The sequence below is a fragment of the Cyprinodon tularosa genome, unplaced genomic scaffold, assembly GCF_016077235.1.
Source record: "Cyprinodon tularosa strain WSP-4 unplaced genomic scaffold, ASM1607723v1 ctg66, whole genome shotgun sequence".
Lineage (NCBI taxonomy): Eukaryota > Metazoa > Chordata > Actinopteri > Cyprinodontiformes > Cyprinodontidae > Cyprinodon > Cyprinodon tularosa.
The window spans coordinates 3,422,920-3,442,172 of NW_024039407.1; the positions used below are offsets into that span (position 1 = coordinate 3,422,920).

Genomic DNA, 19,253 nt, shown 5'->3' on the forward strand with positions numbered 1-19,253 from the left:
TTTCTTGCCTGAATAATAGATAAAGTAGTAGACAGTAGATAAAGAACCGGAATCAGAATGAGCTTGAAGTTAGAGCACTCATTCAAACAATTTTAATTTGGTTCCACTACACTCTTAATGTATAGACATCCGAAATATGAATACATTCAACTTAGGGAAATAAGAAAGGGACTTAAAAAATGTGCAGAAATTAACTATTTTCTGATTGACAGTGATATTAAATATGCATAGCATCAATATAGGTTACTCTGGCAGGATTGATTAACCATCAAACTTGTGCAAAGAAATTTTCCACATAGGAAACTGAACTGCAGACGCAGTTTTTGTGTCTTTCATATTTTTACTGATAGTCAGGCGTAAACTGACACGCAAAAGATGGGGTTGCAACAACTTTCTGATATTTTGATATTTCATCTTTTATTTTTTTACTTTAGTTATTTTCCTGAGATTATTTTTTATTTTGTGTTTATAGGTTAAAGCTGTCCAGAAAAAATATTTAGTATTATTACCTCCACCAAGAAGGTTATGTTTTCATCAGGGTTGGTTTGTTTCTTCATCTGTTTGTCTTTTTAAATAACAAAAAAGTTTATTCAGGGATTTTTCTGAGATTTATTGTGACTGGCAATACGGTGATGATCCGGATAACCATCTGGATCCAGGAATTATTTGAAAGATTCTCTAAATACAGGGGGAAGTCACAATATGTCGGGGAAAGTAAGCTACTTGGCAGAAGTCTGTGCTTCCTAAGTCATTTTCTAGATATTTTTTAAACAGTTTTTATCATCAATATGTCCAATACATGGTTTATCTCTTTTTTGACCACAAATACAAGCCAAGATTTTTAGACTTGTTTCATAAAATAAAGGAAAAGTAGAGCCATATTTTATGTTCTTTAACTTCAGAATCATGCTCTATATTGTCTATCCAGCTCATAATATCACAATGAAATACATATAATATGAAATATGACAGACATTACATTTTTTCTCAACCAATATATCTTCACTGCAAACTTATAAGAAGGCCAAGTTGAAAAATACTTGGCCTGAATAGATAATTGTAATGCAGCTCCATGAATGATGAAGCTCACATATCTGTAGAAAAACCCTGCAGCTTTTAAAACTTCAAAGTGCAGGTGTAACATCTGGCAGCAGCAGAGGTAAAAATGGATGGAAAGAGGAGAGAAAAACCTTGACAAGAACACAACTGAAAAATATTTTCCTAATTACGCACTAAGACACGATTAAGGGGGTCAAAGACTGTCAAATGGTCTTAACCTAACTGCATCAGATTGGATTGCATTTACAATGGATAAAATTGGGATACATAAAATTTGATTTGGTCCTAAATCTCACTGTATTGGATTTGGTTGAAGGTGGATTGACTATATGCTCAAATGCATTTTGGATCAGAAACACATCAATGTTAATAATAAACTAAAGTGACATGGTTTTACATTAAATCGTCAGTACAGAGAGAGAGAGAGAGAGAGAGATGAGGGTGGATGAGAAAGCTGCTGTAATCCCCTGACTATAAACCTGCTCTGCAGATCCATGCAGCCTCAGTGTGAGATAAAAAAAACACCATCCTGATAGCAGATGGAGCATCCGTAGGTTTGAGCAGCACTCAGCAGGATGAAGCGTCCTCTCACTCTCTGCTGCATCTTCCTCCTGTCTCAAACTCTAACTGAAGGTAAGGACAGCAATCAGCATCTCTAACTCTTTTGCAGCAACAGTGTCCAGGGAGCTTCTCACAACTTTCCCTTTATCCGAGTTATTTTTTTAGGAGCCCTTAATGTCTCTTTTTGTAGATCACTAAACTCTGACTGATGCTTTACCTGTGAGAGAAAACCAGCTTCTTTTACCTTCATAAAGCTTTAAAGTCAAACTGCTTTGTCTTTTCTCGAAAAAATTTTTCTTTTGATTTACTCGCTGTACTATATATATATATATATATATATATATATATATATGGTAAATGGTAAAATGTTTACCATTTATATATATATATATAATCATCATCATCATCATCATTACAAGTAATGGTCCAATTATTTTAGTTTAATCATGCTTGACTGAGTCTCATTCCTAATAAGGGCTTTAATTCATTAACCAGCACGCTATGCCTAGCAGGACGGTCCGAGGTTAATTTAGGATGTGTTCTAGTAGAATTAACAAAAGCTGTCAAGCTTAAATTTAAGACTTTTTGTAAGTAACAAAAGGTTTATAATTTGCATATTTATACATTGTGAGAGGAAAACATTGTCTGACTTTGCCTACTATAGGATGCATGTGTAACACAGGGTTTGAGGGATTTGAAATCTCCTGCAGAACTTTCAGGCAGCATGAGCAGCTACTTTAATGCATTGAATCTGGTGTTCTGGGAGAAACTTAAAACATGCAAAGCACTCACCTGTGAGGACCATGGCTGTCTATCTCTCAGTGTATCAGTCATTACTTGATAAAACAGGTATTTTTATACAGAAATATGGGGCAATGGGAAAATTAGCATTAAAATAATCTGTCACTTAAGAATTTGCAGCAAAATCAGAACCACATGTTAGTATTCATTGTTATTATTGTTGTAATTGTTTTATTTCTCATAAATTCAGCTGTTACACTCGTGTAAGAGAGATTTTTTTTGGCAGCAAACCAAAACCATTATCTAGTGAGTTATCTAATGCTGTTTGGAGATGTTCCTTTGGGGATAAAAGAGCCCATTGTCTGACTCTGGGCCATATTGCTTATGGTAATCTGTACTTTCAAGTGATTAAATGCGTGTGGCTGTTCAAAGCACAAAGTGAATGAATGGTAATCCCTGAGCAGAATTTACAGATTTTCTGTCCATGATCTTGGACACTTCTGCCTACAGTTTAGATTTTTTTTTTTTCTAATCATTCTTATATTCCTAGAAAACAGAACAGCTTGGCTGCCCTGAAGTTTCACCACTGACATATATACAGTATATAAAGAGAACACTAGTCTGCACTGACAGGTAGGAAACAAGCCCAACCTACCGATCGCAGTTTGTTCATTCTTTAGAAACAGATTCTGGAGGTAAGAGATCTCCTAAGTGACAATATCACCACTTAAACATCCTGTTACAAACGTAGAGGTAAGGATATTTTGAAGAAAGCAAAGGTGAGGACAAGTTCAGAAAGCAGGTCTATATCCAACAGTTGTGTTAATCTATGAAATAGCCTGAAAGATCAACTTTTTAAAAAAACTGTTTACATAGTTCTTAACCCTTTAAAGCCCGATCCAAGAATAAAACAAAACAGATAATTGCTTTTTTTTGGGTTTGAATTCCTTATCTGCCCTTTTAACAAAACATGTAAAAAGAAAAAACAGAAATACATTAATAATTTATTACTATGTGATAAGTCAAGATTATTTTTTTGTGTAGTATTCTACTGGCTGTTATCAGGTATATCTGATTGTGTACAATAGGATTTTGAGCAAAGTTTTTACCATTAAATTATGTAAAAGGTGTCAGAATCAAAACATTTCAGAAACCGTATGTATCAAATATGATACATTAGGCATTATAGGGTTAAAATGTACACCACATATTAATATATGGTGCATGGAAACAAATGAAAAGTGAGTGAGAGAGGAAACAAAACATCTATCAAAATATACATCTGATATACATCATTTTAGTCTGTTACATTAATAATATGGGTGTGAAAACTTGCTGGCCCTGTTAGAAGCAGCAGCTGTGAGGAGGTATCTGTAGAAGCGCTATTCTGTGCACCTAAGGGTACAGCAGTTTTTCTTCAAAGGATTTCTCTAATTCTCTTACAGCTTCATGCATGAAATAAAAGACATCATCCAACTGAAATATTTTTTGTTTCAGTCCTTCATCTGCATGAGGAGCGAAGTAAGATAAGAACACACAGTCAATGCTCCTGGTTTGGTCACTCATGTGCGACGTAGACATACTATACCAGATAAAGACTAGAATAGATGTACCCATGTTTCCTGTGTAAGGCTCTGGTTATGGAGAAACAGTCTCTCAGATAATGGGAGTTGTGTGTGATGTCTGAAAAGGTAAGGAGGATGCATCAGCTATACGAGGGGCTGAGCTGTGGGAGACTTTAACATCATTCTAATGGGATGGTTGTCTTGTTTCTGTGAGGAAGCTTTCAAGCTTTCACCACACTTTTATTGTTATAGCAAGAAACAGCTCTCCATGTCATGTGGCACTTTTACACATCCGTACTCCTTAAAATATGAAACGAAAGTATCACTGCTCTACAGGCTCTGGCTGAATGAACCACACAAAATCCTCAGATTCTCTTGGTATTATGCACTTTTGCATATTATTAGGATTTCATGTAATTGACTAACAAAAGGTAGAGCTGAACTGTATTTTTAGTCAACATTTTTTCAGTTTACAGATTACAGCAATTAAAGTTGCAGGTCCTTCAGCACCTCTTTCTAGCAGCTTTAATATTACTAAAGTTGAGCAAGACTGGATGGAAAGCACCTGTGAAAATAAATGTTTGATCTTACTGGTTTTTAGGTGGGATTTAGGTCTTTCTAACACATCTAACACATCTGTGTCAATGTAAACTATCTCTCTTCTCCTTACACTGCAAAAACGATATAGAAATAAGTCAACATTTCTTAAATTAAGTGTATTTATCCTTCATTTGAGTAGATAAATAAGATGATTTGCCAATGGAGTGAGTATTTCTACTCTTAAAATAAGATAATTAGATAATATGCACTTGAAATAAGACAAAGCAATATTTTTTTTTCTTATTTTAAATCTAAATTGTCTCGTTCCATTGGCAAAGTTTTATACTTACCTCCTCAATTCAAGCAAAAATTCACTTATTTTAAGAAAAAAATGACTTCATGAGATTTCAATTTTTTCCAGTGTAGGCTCATTCTTTAGGTTTGTCTTACAGTTTATTAACTGCACCCATCCATCAACTCTTCTCTATAGCATGTGATGTCTGTTCAGTGATGGATTATAAACGATGAGGGGTGTTAGTTTCCCTCTACAGATGTTTGTTTTTTTATATAGGACTAGAGCACCTTCACAAATATTTGCTTTTTCCCTTTTCTGTCTTCTTCAGAAGAGCAAATGGAACTTCCATGATTTTCTTTCAACACAAGCTTTGCACGTATCATTCTGCAACAAAAAATGATATAGGTTGAGTGAATAACTGTTAGTTGCCTTGTCAACAGATTCTCCCACCTTAACTGGGGATCTCTGCAGCTCCTCCAGAGTTATTATTAGTCTTTTTGTTGCTTTTCTTACCTGCCAGATTAGGTGAATGTCAATGTTTTGGTACATCTGCAGGAGCTGTAAGAGATTTGCAAAGATTAAGATAAAGTTTAAGAAGTTAGCTCTGCTTTTAAACTCTCCATATCGTCCTCTATGACCTGCATCCCAAGTTTCTGTTCTTCTACATGCTGTTTTTTCTAACGTTCTGTAACAAACATTTGAGCCCAGAAACCGAGCAGCTGGATTATTACTGAGATTAACCTATTGGTGAACTTAAAGTACGTAGTTTAGTATAGTAAATAAGTGACTTCTGTGTCACTTGGAAGCCCCCCTTTTCACGATTTCATGTACTTATTTTTTGTTAACCTCACAAATATGCACTACTTTGTGAGAGAACCTAAAATCCCATTTTCATATTTGAAAGGTTTGGTTTTAAATCAACACAATATGCAAAAAATATGTGAATACTTTCCTGAATTAGAACAAAAACAAGACAATTCTACAGACTACAGTATATATCTTGTTATGCAGGCATTTTAATTCCTAATTTTCCAATTCCCAAATATGGTTTTAATCAGTAAAGTAATTATTTGCAGGTTACCAGGAGCTCTTAACTTTTTTGACCTCATTTAGATGTGTGTTAATCTTTCTTCCACATCATTTGTGTGTCTGGAGAGGCCAGAGATGGGCAATGCATGGCTCTTTGGATGAAAAGCTCTAGGGAGGATTAAGAGGAAAAACATGGTAGAAAAATAATCTGCAGGCATGGTGACGTAATGCTGTTTGGGCTAGTGTTGTGGAGGTGAGGCTGGCTGTGACACAAGCCCCTCCAGCAGGGCAGAGTGCCCTTTCTTCCCAAACACAGGTTAGAAGGAAGGGTTGAATATAAAGTCACTCCCAAAAGTTAAAATCCAAGGTCGAAAACCCGGCTTTTTAAGTTCATGTTGTCCCCGAGGGAGCAGAGAGTCCAACTCCTGCTTCAATATGTAGAAACAGGTTATCCTCCCAGGCATCAACAGAATGCAGATTGTGATTTCAAAACAGGAAGTTTGAGTATTTTAGCATCAATATCAGACTAATTGTAGTGCTTATGGTTTTAAGGCAAAATACTCTCCCCCTATTCATCGTTATAAAACAAAGCATCATAGAGCTGTCACACTTGATGGTTTATGCAGAGTCACTACAAACCTTATGAAAAGAATAACCATAGCAAATGTGTTTTAGTCATTTACATTTATGTCCATGTTTATTGACCATAGAAGTATAGAAAACTTTAGGTTCTCCAGCTATAAACCATGAATATAGTTCAACATTTTAGAAATGTGATCATCAAAGATTGTAAAACAAAACTCCAAAACACAGACATGTTCAAACTCATATGGAAATCAAGATCCACACACAGATGTCATCTTCAGCTGTTTTTTTGAGCTGGACCTTAAAGTGACCGTTATTATTTGATCCAAAGATGTGCTCCTGCCACAGGCGTTGAATCCAGAGACGATATATTCCACCTGTTCCTATTAAACCCGTGTTTAATATAACACATTAGAGCAGCAGCTGATTCTTTCCTGGTCTGACCTGCAGGTTATCTGATTGTTTCCATGGACCCTCTCCCACCTGTCATCATTGGAGATACGATCACGCTGAAGTGTAACTTCCAAACGGATGGCACCCTGAGAGAAATCGCTTGGTTCCAGGTGAGCATTCAGGAAAAGTAAATGGATTCTTTGGATTGAATAAAGAGGTAATTATGTTTTAGATATCTAAAGTTAATAACAGCAGATTTTAGTGTGCTCTAACATTTGCTTTGGAAATGTAGAAATCTCAGGAGGAGTTGGAGACGGCATAGTCCTTTTGATTCCTAAAAGGCAGGCGTCCCCAAAGTAGGTCCTCAAGGGCTGCTTTCCTGCAGGTTGTAGAGGTTTCTCTGCTTTAGCAGAGCTGATTGTGATTATTGTAATTCAGAAAAATCAACTATCCATGGAAATCAGCTGTGCTGGAGCAGGGAAACCTCTAAAACCTGCAGGACAGCGACCCTCGAGGACTGACTTTGGGGATGCCTGTGTTAAAGTTCTCAAACTAATCAGAAAAAAAAACCCTCACAGGAAATATTCCAATCTAGGTTTTGTTTATTACCTAATAATGTCTATCTGCTTTATTTTTAATGTGTTCTCTTTCCATCTTTTTACTTTTATAATTTTGCAAACCCAATAAGTGAAATATGACTTGGTGCAACAAAAGGAAACAAAGACCTTCCTTTCTGGTCACACGCATGTGAGATGCATCATGCAAAACTTAGATGTAGCCGCGTTGTTAAATGTAACGGCTGCAAGTCATTTACATCAGTTTATAGCTATGCAGTTTTTATCCCAAATTATTCTGTATTATGACTAAGCTATTAATAGTGTTCTAAATTAATGAACAATACTCCTATTAGAATCACATTTAAACAAATTAGTCATGAACACGCTGTCAGCTCACAATTCAATTAAAGGCTGGATAAATCCTTTCAGTTTATGGAAAGCACAATTTTCCAAAGAGTAGTTACAATAGTATGGCTGACTTATATAACCGAAATACTATTTTCTAAATGTTATCGTCATTTATTGGGTTCAGTCTGCAGGTGTTTATTGGTGTAATGTTTACATTCTTCTGCATGCAGGCAATTGAGGGAGGCAACGCCAAGCAGAAGATTTTCACTTATGATTCTGTGTACAACACAAGTTATTCCAACATGGAGGACACAAACAAAAGAGAGGAACTGGTTTACCACTCAACAGTACGGTAAGACAGGCTGTAACCGCTCATCTGCAGGACAAACTTATAAATAGTTTAATGCAATAGATAAATGAAGCAGTTCTGATCTGTTGGAATATCTGCTTTGTTTAAAACAGCCTTCCTGAGGTCCAGCTGGAGGATGATGGTCTGTATGAGTGCCATGTGGGCATCTACAGCAAAGGTTCCAGAGAAAAGATGATCGTAGCATCTGGCAGCATCACTCTAACTGTTATCGGTTTGTTATAATTTCATCCATCCTTGACAAACGTTCCACCTCTGGCTGGTAGCACTTTGAGATTTTTCTTAATGAAAAGTGCGGTACAAATTGGATTTATTATTATTATTATTATTATTATTAAACAGCATACCATCATGCTTTTATCACAGAAGTTTAATGTACATGGGTTATTTTGTAAGAACTGAAAGTAAGGTCAGAAGACCCCTACAATAGGAGGGAACTTCCACAATGTTCTATCAAAAAACTGGAAATAAGAATAACATCAGATTCACAACTTATCCTCCCATTTTCTGTCACGCTTCCTCCATGCCAGATGCCAGTCGCACAAGGGTTTCCACAACTTATTTGTAAAAATTTTATGCCCTTCAGGTCATATAGGCATGTTATGCTCATGTCCAAGTTAAGAAACATCATGCATCACGTGTTTAATGAAGGCCATGCCTTCAAAGGTTGTCATTGTGTCAGAAAATTGTTTTTCTGCTTAGGCGTAACTTTTTTTTATGTTACTGCTATCTGCAGTAAAGAACCACCTAATGACTGAGAGCAACACAGGCTGAATACAAACTACTTCTCAGCCTTTTATTTAATGTATTCTTCACAAATAGAGGTGATAGGAATTCTGGTGGCAGCCATATTGGAACATGGGAAATAGGGATGGTGAGAAACCTTTAACTCCGTCCCGGTACATTTTTTCTGAAATCAAACATTTGATAACATATTAATGAAACGTTATTTTTAGATGATTGTTCTAAGGCCATAGGTGTTTTGGTGTCTATGATTATAATAGCACTATAAACATGAATAAAATGCATACTATTTGCTGAAATAATAATAAAAAAGGGATTGATAGATGCCTTTCCTGTAATAAATCTTATTCTCTTTTAGGGTCCCAATAGCTCTGTCTCTTTCTGCTCTCTCTCCAGTCCCCCCCAAGTCTATTTCTGTCGCTGCTGCCAACAGCCCTGCTCCCTTCAGCCGTTACGAGGCCAAGAACTTCACCCTGGTTTGCATTGTTACTGGAGCAAAGCCGGCTCCCTTGGTAAGACGGATCCATCAGCTTGTTCTCGCTTCCAAGCAGCTCAGTCCCAAATATTTTACTGAGAATCTGTGCTTGCATCACCCCCAAAAAAATCCAGGCTGCAAACTATTTATAAACATGGAAGGATGTCAGGAAAATAAAACGCTTAAGAGAGCTGAAAGGAGCGCTGCTATTTTTATAGCTCAGTGATAATGAATTGGATTGCAAAAAAGATGAAACAAACAGACGCACAGACACGCATCGGAAAGCAGAAAGTTTGAAATTAAAAAGCTATTTACAGTATGGCTTTGGTCTGTGCCATGCACGACCTATTTGCCAAAGTATTTCATATTAATACCAGAGGATTAGAAAACAGCTGCATTTGTGATAGAAAAAAAAAAAATCCAGTGGCAGAGAAATTCAGCTTTCCAAAATCAGTTTTAATCCACATGAACTAATCGTATTGTTACAGAGATGAATCTAATAACCTGTTAAAAATTTTCATTTCTCACATTTTTAATCCAGCTGCCAGCTGGACTTCTCTAAGTCTGACTGTGGCTACAGTAAGAGGGTAAAGTAGCTGTTCTACAGTCTGGAGGCTAAAGGATCCATACATTTCCTCTTGTCACATGTTTATGTGCCCCTGAGCAATACATTTAACCCCAAGTTATCCACTTACCTGCGTAAGTGGTCTGTATGACTAGAAAAGCACTCATCTGATCCATTCGTCAGCAATATCTGCAACAGAGCCTTAACAGAGAATTGCAGGACAAAAACATATGCAAACCTCAATGGATTGTAGGAAAGAATGGATGGAAATGTATCCACAGGGATGTGGGAGACGGATAAAGTCAGATAGAAAATAGCCTCTGACAGTTATCTATAAGCGCCTGGCTGACAGGATGTTTGTTTGTACCATGACTGTCCTTCTCTGTTTCCTCTGTTTTTAATTGTCTGCTTTCGCATTAAGGGGCATTTTACAATAAAATCTGTCCCCCCCCCCCCATCTCTTTCCATGGTGACTTAGGGTGACATGTCCAAACCGCCTCTGCTTGCCTCTCCAACTTTATATCCAAACCCAGGCTGTTTCTCTAATCTGCTCTGATCCTGTCCACCCTGGTCACTCACAGCATCTCAACTCTGCCACCTCCAGCTTCCGTTTTTTTTGCTCCCTCAGGCTCATTTGCATACAAATATATTGCCCTGCTGATCTTCATTTCTCCTCTCTAAATCAAACCAACTACCCTCTAACTTCTTCTGCACCCGCTCCCTATTTCAATGTCAGTTGCAAACGTGTGTAATTTTTCATCAGTTTAACTTGCTTTTGCTTGCAGGTTTACTTCAAACGGGATGGTGAGCTTATTGATGTGTTTCCCACGGCTCGTTCTTCTTCGTTGGTGGGATACCATAGTAAGCGCTCCAGTCCAGACAAAAACCGAGGTGGAAACCAGGTTCTTCCCAGGGGGGACCTTGATGACACCAAAATCCACAAGTCACTGTCCCTGCAGAATGAAGCTGGGAAGCTGACTCAGCTGAGACCCAATGAGACAGATTCCTTTGAACACAGTGAAGAGGAAGGATCAAAGTTAAAGCTTGAATCAACCACAGAGCAGATCCCTGAGACGGTGGTGAGCAGAGAGTTTCCCCGCTGGGTCCAGAGCAGTGACCCGCTCTACTACTTCCAGCACTGGCAGCAGGTGGTGGGGGATGGCACCATGGAGGTTAGAGCAATGCTGACCTGGAGCCTCAACCCTCAGCTGGACAATGAAGCCCTGTTCAGCTGTGAGGTCAACCACCCAGCTCTGTCCATGCCCATGCAGGCCGAGGTCACACTCAGTAGGTTCCTGTTCTCTTTCTTCTTCCAGCACATTAAAAACATTTCTTTTAAATGACTAAATATTACTTATATTAATCTTAGACTTTCTGAAATAGGCCAGCAGTCTGCAACATGCGGCTCTGGAGCTTTAAGCGTCTCTCTAGAAACTTTAAATTGGCTCCTCATCTCTTTGGCTAAAATTATGAAGAGAAAGCTTTTTAACAATAGGTATACAAAAAAATTTGTTTTCGCATTTTCTACACTGAATTAAGAAAAAAAATCACTCTTAATTATAAGAAAAAAATAGATTTTCTGAACTTTTTTAAATAATTGTATTAAAATAAATTGTAAATATATCAGGAACTTGTAGATATATGTCAAATAATTCCAAGGTGGGGTAGAGGTTGGTAGAGGACCAAATGCATAGATGAGTTCTTGCAGGTTTAATTAAATCAAAAATGCAACAGAAACAAAATCCAAGAAAAAAAATGCAGGAAATCCAAAACCAGAGAGACATTAGGGACATTAGGAAGCCAAGTAACAACAAGGAACCAGCACTGAAGAACTGCACAGGGAGAGTCAATATGTGAGACAGAACAAAGACTGGGCTAATCAGCTGATATGGAGCAGGTGTGGATAGAAGTGACTAGAAGGGAGCAAGGGGAAAGGAGACAGGCATAAAGGGCCATCAGAGAGTAACTCAAGACTGCTTAGATATAACACAAAGTGGAAAATAAACCAAAACTCAACAATACAGAATGACTTTTTGAAAGCTCAAAACTCATTATTTTTCTTTTCTTCCCCCCCCCCCAAAAAAATATCATTTTAAGTTTGCTCTAAACTTGGATTATCTGCAGGACTGGTCTTTTTTTCCTTTCACCAAATTATTGACTGTAGTTGTAATAAAACAAATAATTTTGACCTTTTTATGCAGAAATTTTTTTTGTTTTTTTAAAAGATCATTTTCTAAAACATTTTCTAAAATGAATTTTTTTTTTTTTTTTTTTTTTTTTTTAGTTTTTTCCTTCATTTTAAAATCTATTTGCCACTTGTAAATTGTTATTTAAAAAGGAAAAATCTCCTGTGGTAGATATTTATTGAATATATGATTTTATTTTAAAGAGGAAATGTAGTATTTGCAGCTCTGAACAAGTTTTATTAGCTGGACAGTATCAAAATTGGCTCTTTAGATTGCAAGGGTTGCAGACCCTGGAAAAAGGCCAATAGTAACCTGAAAGTGCAGCTGGTTTTGGTGTTCAGGCCCAATAATTAGCAGAATCAGCTTCCAGAGCATTACTGTTGCAGGTCTTTGGAGTATGTGTGTTCCAGATTGGGGCATCTAGAAACAGAAATATTCAGTCATTCTTTGGGAAAATAGCTTACCCTCCATCTGACAGGATGGAGAACATCGTAGAACAATGTCAACTCTTGCAATAGATTGTCAATTTGATATTGGTTGGGATTTTACTGGGCTGTTCTAACACATTGATAAGCTTCTGTACAAATGACTCCCCTGGTCATGATTTCTGCTGGAGGGGGGGATCTAACCTCCATCTCTGATAACAGTCTGTTTCCTCTGTAGCATCCAGGGTTGTTCTTATTTCAACTCCATCTTTTCATCAACTCTGACCAGCTTCATGCTGAAGAAAAGCATCTACAAAGCATGATGCTGCCCCCACTGTGTTTTACAGTGGGGATGGTGTGATCATGAAAATGTCCAATGTTAGTTTTTCTTCATAAATGGCATTTTGCATTTTGTAGAAAGTTGTATTTTGGTCTCCAGGCAGGACTTCTCGCAGTTTTTTCTTGTTACTTCTCTGTAAAGATCAAATGAGTGGAGGGCATGACTCACAGCTGTGAATCTCTGTAGCTCCCCCAGTGTAACCTGGTGCTCCTTGGCTGCTTCTCTTAAAAATAATTATTTATTTCTCCAAAATGAGAAGAAGCTCAGCAGAGTTATTACTACGGCTGGACAGAATAGATCCTTAACATGACAGCATGTATCGTTAATGCTATAACAGTTCAACATCGGATCCCATTTCTCCTTCTTTCTCCTTCTTTCTATTAATGAAAACAGGAACTGCCTAAAACGTTCAGGATCTGAATTGTGTTTGTTTAAATGAGTCATTCAAAAAGTGTCTTGAAGCGAAAGATTACCAGACCTATTAACATTTCAGGACTGGGAACCATTAATGACTAAAGGATAATTATGGAGGGCAGGGAGACATCTTTATACACAAAATATGTGCAGCACATATAAAGCGGAAATGACTGTTGATCTGTGGTGTATTTCTGGTGTTTTTAGGTAATCATTCATCAAACTAAGCACCACCTCTTCTTCAGTTAAGGCCAAAGATTATACGGACAGGCTGAGGTTTTCTGTGCTGGATTAGTTATTTTAAAGTGATCCTCTGTTTTCCTCTCAGCTGCTCCCAGAGGACCTAAACTGTCCACCAGACCCACCAAGGCCAAAGTGGGAGACACAGTGCGGATCTCTGTCCAAGGCTTCCAGCTGGGACCTTCTGCTGTGAGTTAACTTTTCAAAAAAGTAATAAAACTGCTACTAACAGGACTGTGCTGTGTATACCTGTAACAATGAATTACATCATACACAAAAACAAAAACTGGTTCTTTTGAGGAGACCTCCAGGAGGTTAAGATGCCCAGGGTAGAAACAGTAGGAGACTCCGTTAAAAGAAGATCTATATGAAAAATGAAATCAAGAAAGATGATCTCTGGGCCCTCTAGGAGAGCCTGATGCATCTTCTCTGCAGCTCCCAGCTTGATGTTCTATAATGATGTTGAAAATGGTCTTTCAGTTGCTTTATTCTCAGCAGCAGTTTTCTGCATGCGAATCCATTTTGATATAATGTGATTACTGCTCACCTGTCTTTGCAGGTAGTCAATCTAAACACAAGAAGAGAATTATTTCAGCTCATCTATTCCTCTTTTTTTATCTGTTCTTCAGAGGGATTGATTCACAGCCCCTGATGAAGATGAAGTGTATCTTCTCAAACTCAATGAGTATTAGGGATTATCTTTAATGTCTTTCAATACTTTTTCTTCCTTTTTTTAAATATTTTTTAGACTTAGACTTCTTTGTTTGTCATTTTGTATGCACAGAGTGCATACAGAACAAAATTGCGTTGCATACAGCTATGAACATTGCATTGATATTTCAAATGACATGGAATACCTTTCTGGATTGTTACACATGAGTTAAAAGTGCAGCAGTGGTCAAAGTGTAAACAGTGCAGTGGATAAAAACTGTGTGCAAATTTCAATGGTTCAGTGCAAATAGGCATTTGTGCAAAAATGCGTTATTTCCTTCGGTTGAGAATAGAAATGAGATGAACTGAAAGAGCTAAAAGTTAAATGTTCAGCAGCAAATAATTTTTCATGTTTATGCAAAGAACATCAATATCTTGGAATTTAATTTCTGATTTTATCATGGACGGCTATAGACTGAGGCAAACGGGGGCCAGTGCCCCTGCAGATGGCCCCTGCAGCGGAGACATACTGTAATACAATATAAATTAATAGTAAAGAAATAATATTTGCTGAAACAGAAACCACAACTGATAGGTCCCTTGGAACAATTTAATTCTTATTTTTTACATTTTTATTTTATTAGTGATTAAAAAATTAAGTTGTTGCACTTCAGTTCAGTCATATTCAGATAGGATCACAGTTTTTATTTGCTAGATCTGAGGCTTCCAGAGGTGCAAGTGGCTCTTTGCTTCACTTAATATATAAAAAGATTAACTTTTGCCCTGTTTTAGTTGGTACCTGAATAGAAAACCACTGGTTCCACCCGGGACCTCCTGGTAAATTTGATCTAGAACCTCCACTGGATTTAATTCTTAACATCTGAAGCCAACTGGCAACACTAATTTAGTGCATCAGAGTAAAGGGGTTTGAATATAAATGAGAAAAATATTCAGATATTTAGTTAGATTTAAGCAGCTTGTAACTTTTCCGTCTGGCTTTTCTAAATGTATAACTCTGTGTTGGTCTTCCTCATTAAAATCTTTTAAACTAGAAGCTCCAATCTAAAAAAGTTTGGATCGGTTTGGTGTCTTTGTGACTTTGATTTTTTATTGTCTACATGAACAGACCAAGGTCTTCCCAGAGCCTTTGTTCACCTGGACCAGGGTTGGTGGGAATATGCTGGACGGCAGTGAGAAGCATGATGGGAGGGAGCTGGTTCTGGAGCGGGTCCCCGCAGACCTGAACGGCTCCATGTTCCGCTGCACAGCCCAGAACCCTCTGGGCTCCACCGACACTTACACCCGCCTCATCGTGTTCGGTGAGTCTCTCTGCGTGTGGCTCTTTAGCAGCTGCTCAGAACAATGGCATCACTAACGGTTTCATTTTGTATTTCAGAGAACCCTAGACTGAAGAAAGGAAGAGAACATTTTATCGGTAGGTTCATTAATAGGCAGGTCCAGTAGAAAAACAAAATATCTAAATTAGGAGTAACTACAGTAATGTATTCATCTCTAAATAAATAAATCAACATTGCAACAAATCTATCAATTATAAAAGAGAAAATTTGAAAATTTTTTGGGAAAAATTTGATTGGAAATTTTCTCTAAATCCAGTTTTCAACTGGATTTCTTCCAACGATGGCTAAAATATTTATTTCACTTTATTTTTTAAACTATGACTAATAATATGGACTTTTTCTGATTTTTTTATTTGCTGTCACATGTGGTCCTTTTACGTTTAGTTTAGTTTTAATAGATTGAAGAGAGCAAGGACAGTTCTGGCAAATGTTTGACATTTCAGGTTCAAACCTCTTAAAAATGTTGAAAGCACGATGGTAGAAAAACGTGATATGAATTGAAAAAAAATTAGGAATGCAAGGAAGCATTTTTTTTTAATCATAATGCTGAACTATTCACCATCACAAATTGCATTTAAACAATGTTAAACAAAATGACTCACAAATTAAAAATTCTGCACAGCTCTGAGGAAGACCAATACAAATGAGCTAATTAAGGTTAACAGGTTATCGAAGATAAACTAACTTGGTAAACATGACTTTTTGATCCAACCTTAATATCTTTAAATAATAAATGCAAGTGTGATTGAACCAGCTACTGAAATTCAATCCAGACTTCATGACAGCCCCTCTGAGGGAACTGGTGGCTCATCGCCTAAAAATAAAATCTGAAAACAAGCAAAATCTTTCAGTTAAATAAGCAAGTTATCTCTGTGTAAAGAACTGTGTAAGAACCTGATTCCTGAACTGGGAATCATACCAAAAACAAAAAAAAAACATTTGTTTTAAAATCAAACAATAAAGATTTTTATATTTAGGATGAATGGCTGCTACAGAGGGCTGCACAGTGATGCAGTGGGCAGCGCTGTTGATTTGTAGCAAGGCGGTTCTAAGTTCGATTCCTGGCACGGGGTCTTTCTGCATGGAGTTTGAATGTTCTCCCCGTGCATGAGTGAGTTCTCTCCGGGTACTCCCACAATCCAAAAGCATGACTGTTTTTAATTGGCTTCTCTACATTGTCCTCAGGTCTAAGTGTGTACATGGATGTTTGTCCCTGACAGAACTAAATGGGAGAAAATTAATGGATGGGTGTTGCAGAAATCTAGAAGCACAGCTACTGTAGAATGTTTAAGATGCAGATATTATCCAATTAGTGAAGCTGCAATGAATTTCTACTTGTTTGTGTGCAGCCATCAACGAAGCAGCTCGTCGGCCCTACCTCGTCTCCAACATCCTTCTGCTGCTGAGATTTACCTGCGAGCTGACATGACCTGAGCTCTGCGGATGAGACAGAACATCAGCTGCCCTCCTGGTAGAAGCTTCATCTGGTGATAAGACTAGACTTCGAACTGAAGCGTCACCATCAGACACAGAACCTGCAGGACCCACATGCTTTATTGTGGTTGGAGAACATTGGTGTGTCAATGTTTGAGCTGAGGAACTGTTACCAGGCCAGTCCTGCTCGTCTGGACACAGGCGACTGCATTTCTGCGGGACGATGTGAACGGATAGGATCACATTTTTTATTCCTGATGTAACCAACCCACAGCATGACTGAATCATAATTTTTAAACACAAATTTTCTTAAAATGTTTTATTGCACAGATATTAAAAGTTAAGTTTGAAATGGTGCCTTCAAATACTTTCCATCAGTCAAAAGGAGCAGAATTCTCCATAAAACACCTGAAACCAAGATATCAGTAGAAAATATACTCCTGAAATTAAATAGCAGCTTTCAAAGGTTTGCGTCATCTGAACTGATCAAACTACTTCAACATAAAGGATAGCAGGTGTGACTACAGAGAATCCTGTGTAGTAAAACTCACCCGTCTCCTGATACGATGAAGAAGAGACATAAAACACTGAGTCCCGCTGTCTGATGCTTTATTTGCTGCAGAATCTCAGATAAAGTCCTTCCTCCTCATATTCCTGTCCTTTGATTCAGCTGGGACTCGAGCAGACAGGGATTCTTTGATATGTGCTTATTTAACCACACTGGCTCATTAAAATCTCTAAAAAAGTGAAAGTCTGTGAAAGTAAAAAAAAAAAATCTAATCTCCGAGTCCTGCACATCTCACCTCCTTCAGGTTTTTTGTATACTATCATACAAACACACAGATCTAAAAGGCAATTTGTTAGAGTTTATATGATCGTCTCATAAACATCCTTTCTTTATTATCACAACATATATACAGTTTATAGAGCTTCTATGTAGACATATTTACAGTTCTGTTTGTCGATGAACATCCAGAAAAAATAGTGGTTTACTCAGTGTTTTAAGTTCATGTGTCTGAAAGTGCTCGGGATGACGACAGGTCAAAGGTAGGTGGATGTTTTCTATTCACAGCAGCTCAAACAAGGTCAGCACAAAATCCTGTAGTCTCATCAGAGAAGCTTTAGGAACCCAGCAGGAAAAGTTCTGCATCAGAATTCAAGCAGCATGAACTCCTCGTTCTCATCATCCGGCAGCATCAGCTGCTGCTCGTAGTACAGGCTCTTGGCATAGTTGATTTCCTGGGAGATCTTCACAGCGAGGCTCTCACTCTTCACGTGGACCTGGAGACAAGATTGTAACAATTACAAACTGTAGAAACCTCTATATGTCTCTTATGCTCATCAGTGGGAACATTAGTGGAGTTTCGAGTGAACATTAAGGGTTTAGGAAGCATGGATCACTGCAAACACAGAGTTTTCAGAACGTGAAAACATTTAGCAAAGAAACAGCCTAATATTTTCTTCCTCTGGGTTAAGAATTCTTAAAATCATAAATCAGTGGTCATATTTTCAGCTTTTATTTTGATAAATAACTTACAGCTGATTAATAAAGTTCAGTCCAAACTCTCATCTTGTCATTAAATGTCTAAAAATAAATGCTTAATCAGCAATCCTTGATTGGAGTTTAAATGAGTTAAAATAATGTATTTAGGCTTTTCCTAAGTAAGTTTCTAATGTTTTGAAGCCTTTCAGAGCTCCTGCATCTTGCTTTTTGCTATGGAGTCGCAAGAGCCGTCACACACCTGCTTCCACAAACCCAGTGTTACCTGGACAAAGCAGGCAGCACTCTGAGGATCCTGTTATTCAATATCTACAGCCTGATTCCATCCAGATAAGGAAGCAGCACCAGATACTTTATATAGAATTTTTCTTAAATGATTACAGAAGATCCTGAGTATCCTCTTTGTCAGAGAGCAGAGGATTCTCCAGATCTACTGCAACGCTGATCCAGACATCATTTCATTTCCTATCTACAGATACGGCCTTATTTATGGAGTAAATCTGTGTCGCTGGGATTTGAATTTAAAATGCCACTGAAATTTAAATGTTGTATGTTTATACTTACTGTTTCAGTGTTAAAATATATTCAGAACACATTTTTGACCTAAAAATTCATTGTCATTATTTCTACACAGTTGAATTTTCATTTATTTTCTTCAAGCTATAAATTCACATTACTATTTCAAAGTGATTACATTTTCAATACTTATTTTTCAGCTTAATTTTTTAGCGTTAAAAAAATCTGCAGATAACAAAATTCAACCTTTCAAAAATGCAAACTTAATATTTTCAGCCTCCTGAGATTCAACTGGCTCTATTTCACCGTCTTAAATCCGGCGTCTAAATTCAGTGTAAAAAGGGAAGGGTTACTTCAGGTCAGA

General features: G+C 37.4%; 2 protein-coding genes across 2 annotated transcripts in view; one reads left to right on the plus strand and one right to left on the minus strand.

Annotated features, from left to right (window-relative positions):
- Positions 1 to 1,573: 1,573 nt before the first annotated feature.
- LOC119799381 (immunoglobulin superfamily member 21-like) lies at positions 1,574 to 17,224 on the plus strand. Its single transcript, XM_038309230.1, has 10 exons — positions 1,574 to 1,692; positions 6,826 to 6,938; positions 7,904 to 8,025; positions 8,136 to 8,254; positions 9,181 to 9,296; positions 10,610 to 11,111; positions 13,518 to 13,618; positions 15,207 to 15,399; positions 15,477 to 15,515; positions 16,788 to 17,224. Exons 1-10 carry the CDS (start codon positions 1,635 to 1,637, stop codon positions 16,865 to 16,867), a joined length of 1,443 nt encoding a protein of 480 aa, XP_038165158.1. The 5' UTR covers positions 1,574 to 1,634; the 3' UTR covers positions 16,868 to 17,224.
- vps13d (vacuolar protein sorting 13 homolog D) overlaps positions 17,160 to 19,253 on the minus strand; it is a 64,203-nt gene continuing 62,109 nt past the window's right edge. Inside the window, exon 70 of the mRNA XM_038309231.1 lies at positions 17,160 to 18,153. Coding sequence (XP_038165159.1) covers positions 18,022 to 18,153 — 132 coding nt within the window. The 3' untranslated portion in view covers positions 17,160 to 18,021. The remainder of the gene's footprint in view (positions 18,154 to 19,253) is intronic.